This window comes from Salmo trutta, chromosome 2, assembly GCF_901001165.1.
Source record: "Salmo trutta chromosome 2, fSalTru1.1, whole genome shotgun sequence".
In the NCBI taxonomy this organism is placed as follows: Eukaryota; Metazoa; Chordata; class Actinopteri; order Salmoniformes; family Salmonidae; genus Salmo; species Salmo trutta.
Window position 1 is genome coordinate 36475426 of NC_042958.1, and position 3617 is coordinate 36479042.

Consider the following 3617-nt stretch of genomic DNA (forward strand, 5'->3'; position numbering starts at 1 on the left):
TTTGAAAGTGATGGTGCATGAGCAATGGAGCAAGTGTCTCTCACCAAAGCAGCATTTTAGTTGAATTCAAATGTTTGTGTGCATTAACGTTGACTTTTTCGGATATTAATTATTTGATATTTGCTCAATTTGATAGGCTGTAGGACAAATTATTTTCCCATATCCTTTTAAAATGATGTATCCCAAATTATTTTGTGGTGTTTATTTCACGAACGCAAGATGTTCTTATTTAATCATAACCTGAAAATGCACAATAGCAATATTCCGTCTGTTTAATCTTGAACTGTGTTTGGGCACCTAATGTGTTGCTTGTATTATGCATAGACGACAGAGCTTGTCTCCATGGGTGGTATCGCGCTCCCAATAAGGCTGGAAGGCGGTTACTTCAAACTTTTTGCGCCTCAGGGGTGGGCACTCACACCTTATGTTGATTGGTTGCCTGTGCTCTTATAGTATCCCCACCTCAGGGTAGAATAGTCAGCTCTAGTTTAGTCTGCTCCTGGCTATTATCTAACAGTGACGGATATTTCCCATTCAGTTTGGAATCGTTACTCTTGCGTTAACATTCATTTTTATATCAGTACAGCTAGGAGCACTTCAGTTTTTTTGTGCGAGTTGCTGCGGTTGGTGTCGATAGAACAGAGATGAGTAGTCCGGATGCGGGTTACGCCAGTGACGATCAGACCCAGGCTAGGTGCGCGATGTCAGTCATGATGCCTGGAATGGGACACTGTCAGTGGGCAGACCCCCTGAGCCCTCTCGGGGACACCAAAGTGAAGAGCGAGTCGTGCGCTACCAGCTCCGGGAACCAGAACCGTGGAAAGACTGAGCCGCGGATCCGGCGACCCATGAATGCGTTCATGGTCTGGGCAAAGGATGAGCGCAAGCGACTGGCACAACAAAATCCGGACCTGCACAATGCGGAGTTGAGCAAAATGTTGGGTAAGACAATACAATTATAAAGTAGGCTTAATTGATTTTGTGAGCCTGTTATTCCATGATATTTATAAAGATCAATGTGTATTTCTTTCGTATTTCATTTTTTTATATATATATACATGACGAAATCCTTAGTGAATTATTGTTATTCTAAACAGTGTGTTGTTGTCACGTGAAAGCATAATGAATTTATTTTACAATAGATATGATAAATATTATTGTAGCCTACTTCAATGATTTTGGTTTGCAGTATTTGTGTAGTGACACATTTTCATGAAAAAGCACATTATGGAAACTATCTGCCCTTACTTTGGCCATTCAAATATAGAGTAAGTAACTCATATTTCCAAATGAACTAATTACAACAATTACTGCTTTTGATCAATAATAATAGTGATATTATCATGTTATGAAATCAGTGTTCTCCTGTTGTTACTAAATTGGCAATTAGCTATTTTGGAGCTCCACCAGTCTGCATGCCTGATGCCTCCATATAACTCATATGAGCTCTGTTCTTGATCTGTAGGGAAGTCGTGGAAAGCTCTTCCTGTGTCCGAGAAGCGCCCCTTTGTAGAGGAGGCTGAAAGGCTCCGGGTCCAGCACATGCAGGACCACCCCAACTACAAATACCGACCCCGGCGGAGGAAGCAGGTGAAGAGGATTAAGCGTCTGGACTCAGGGTTCCTGGTTCATGGTCTGTCCGACCACCAGAGCACCTCCGTGGTTGGGGACGGCCGAGTGTGTATGGAGGGCCTGGGGATGGGTTACCACCACGAGCATGGCTACCAGATGTCGACTCAGTCCCTCGGCCACTACCGCGACGCCCAGGGACTCGGGGGGGCTTCCTACGAACCCTATAGCCTGCCTACCCCCGACACCTCCCCACTGGATGCCGTGGAATCAGACTCCATGTTCTTCCCCGGCCACTCTCAGGAGGAGTGCCACATGATGCCTGCGTACGCCTACCACTCCCAGGGGGCAGAGTACACGCCTCAGGACCCTCACTCCAACCAGCACGCCAACCACATGCTCCACAGACACCTCTCCTCCCCCACTGAGCAGCAGCAAGGCCACCAGGCTGGCCCCATGCCCCCCTCTTTCAACCAATTGGCTATGTACTACAGCCAGCATTGTAGCCCCAGTCACCCCAAGCGACACCCAGGACATGGGACAGGACAGCGCTCCCCTCCCCCAGACTCCCACCCAGCAGACCAGGTGGAGCAGATGCATCCATCAGAGCTGATAGGTGAGGTGGACCGGAGTGAGTTTGAACAGTACCTGAACTCCTCCAGACCTGGAGACATGACAGGCCTGTCTTATGGGTCACATGAGGCCAACATGCAGGGACCTGAGAGCCTGATATCCTCTGTGCTCTCTGATGCGAGCACAGTGTTCTACTGTAACTATACCTCCTAACCTCCTGGTCCTCCCTGTCTCTATCTACTACTGAAGCTATTACAGCACATAACCTGACCTCAAATGTCTCTTTCTGTCTCCTGTCACTATTTCTGTCACTATTTCTGTACACAGGAACACACATTAAGGACCTGTTTCCTGGGCTGTAGACTATGTCTATCATTGTGTTCTCTCTCTCTCTCTCTCTCTCTCTCTCTCTCTCTCTCTCTCTCTCTCTCTCTCTCTCTCTCTCTCTCTCTCTCTCTCTCTCTCTCTCTCTCTCTCTCTCTCTCTCTCTCTCTCTCTCTCTCTCTCTCTCTCTCTCTCTCTCCCCTCCCTGTCTCTCAATGTCTTTCTCTTTCATTCTGTTACAATTGAAGACCAGTGGGAAAAGTGGGATCTCTTTAATTTGAGGGTTCAAATTCAGTATGTTATTTTCTTTTTGTGTGAAGGGCGTTCAATGTGTATCACTGTATGAGCTAAGAAGCCATAGTATGACATCTGAATTGTAATGATGATTGTTCACACATTGGTTTGTATTTTCTTTTTGTTCTGAAGAGGAATATAAATACATTTTCTGATAATAAATAATGTACAGTTACTATTTGAACGTTGTATGTATAGCTGTTTTATACTTTTGCACTTTTGAATAATAAAGTTTTGAACCAAAATATATGTTCCCTTACTTGTTCCCTTGTTCCCTTTTTTGTTTTTTAATTACTTTACCCTACCTTTTCATTGTTGAAATACAGCATTACACCAATTATTATATCAATGCACCTTGGTAATAAGTAACCATATAGTTATTAATACAATGTTTTCATTGTTTATTTGAATCAATGTTTACATCAGGAAGAGGTTGAAGAGGTTATAGACCATTTAGCCTACACCTGTGTTTTATGTTATTAATTATCACATTTGTTGAAAGTGCTTTTTATCCATAAAATAGATCACTTATTCCTATACTGTATAGACATTAGTGGTAGCCTAGATTAATTTCACAACAATATTAGAAACATGTATCTGATCATTTTTACATTTAACAAATCCTCCACAGGCCTACAACTCTCAGCCATCTGCTCACATTTGATAGATAATACATATTATATTTGAATGCTTTGTCTATTCTCAAGAAAACACATACATGGTGAATAAGCTGATGGTAGCGTTGTGGAACATTGTGGAATGGCTCACCGGGCAACAGAGTTAATCCACAGTGGAAGGCTCTGGTCTGGCTTCCTGCCCCGGTTAGAATAGCGGTGATCTCAGGGTTTGACTTACAA

At 43.7% G+C, this 3617-nt stretch overlaps 1 protein-coding gene across 1 annotated transcript; it reads left to right on the forward strand.

Annotated features, from left to right (window-relative positions):
* Positions 1-430: 430 nt before the first annotated feature.
* Positions 431-2598, forward strand: LOC115154663 (transcription factor Sox-17-alpha-A). The gene is made up of 2 exons (XM_029701118.1): positions 431-942; positions 1466-2598. Exons 1-2 carry the CDS (start codon positions 645-647, stop codon positions 2353-2355), a joined length of 1188 nt encoding a protein of 395 aa, XP_029556978.1. The 5' UTR covers positions 431-644; the 3' UTR covers positions 2356-2598.
* The last annotated feature ends 1019 nt before the right edge of the window (positions 2599-3617 follow it).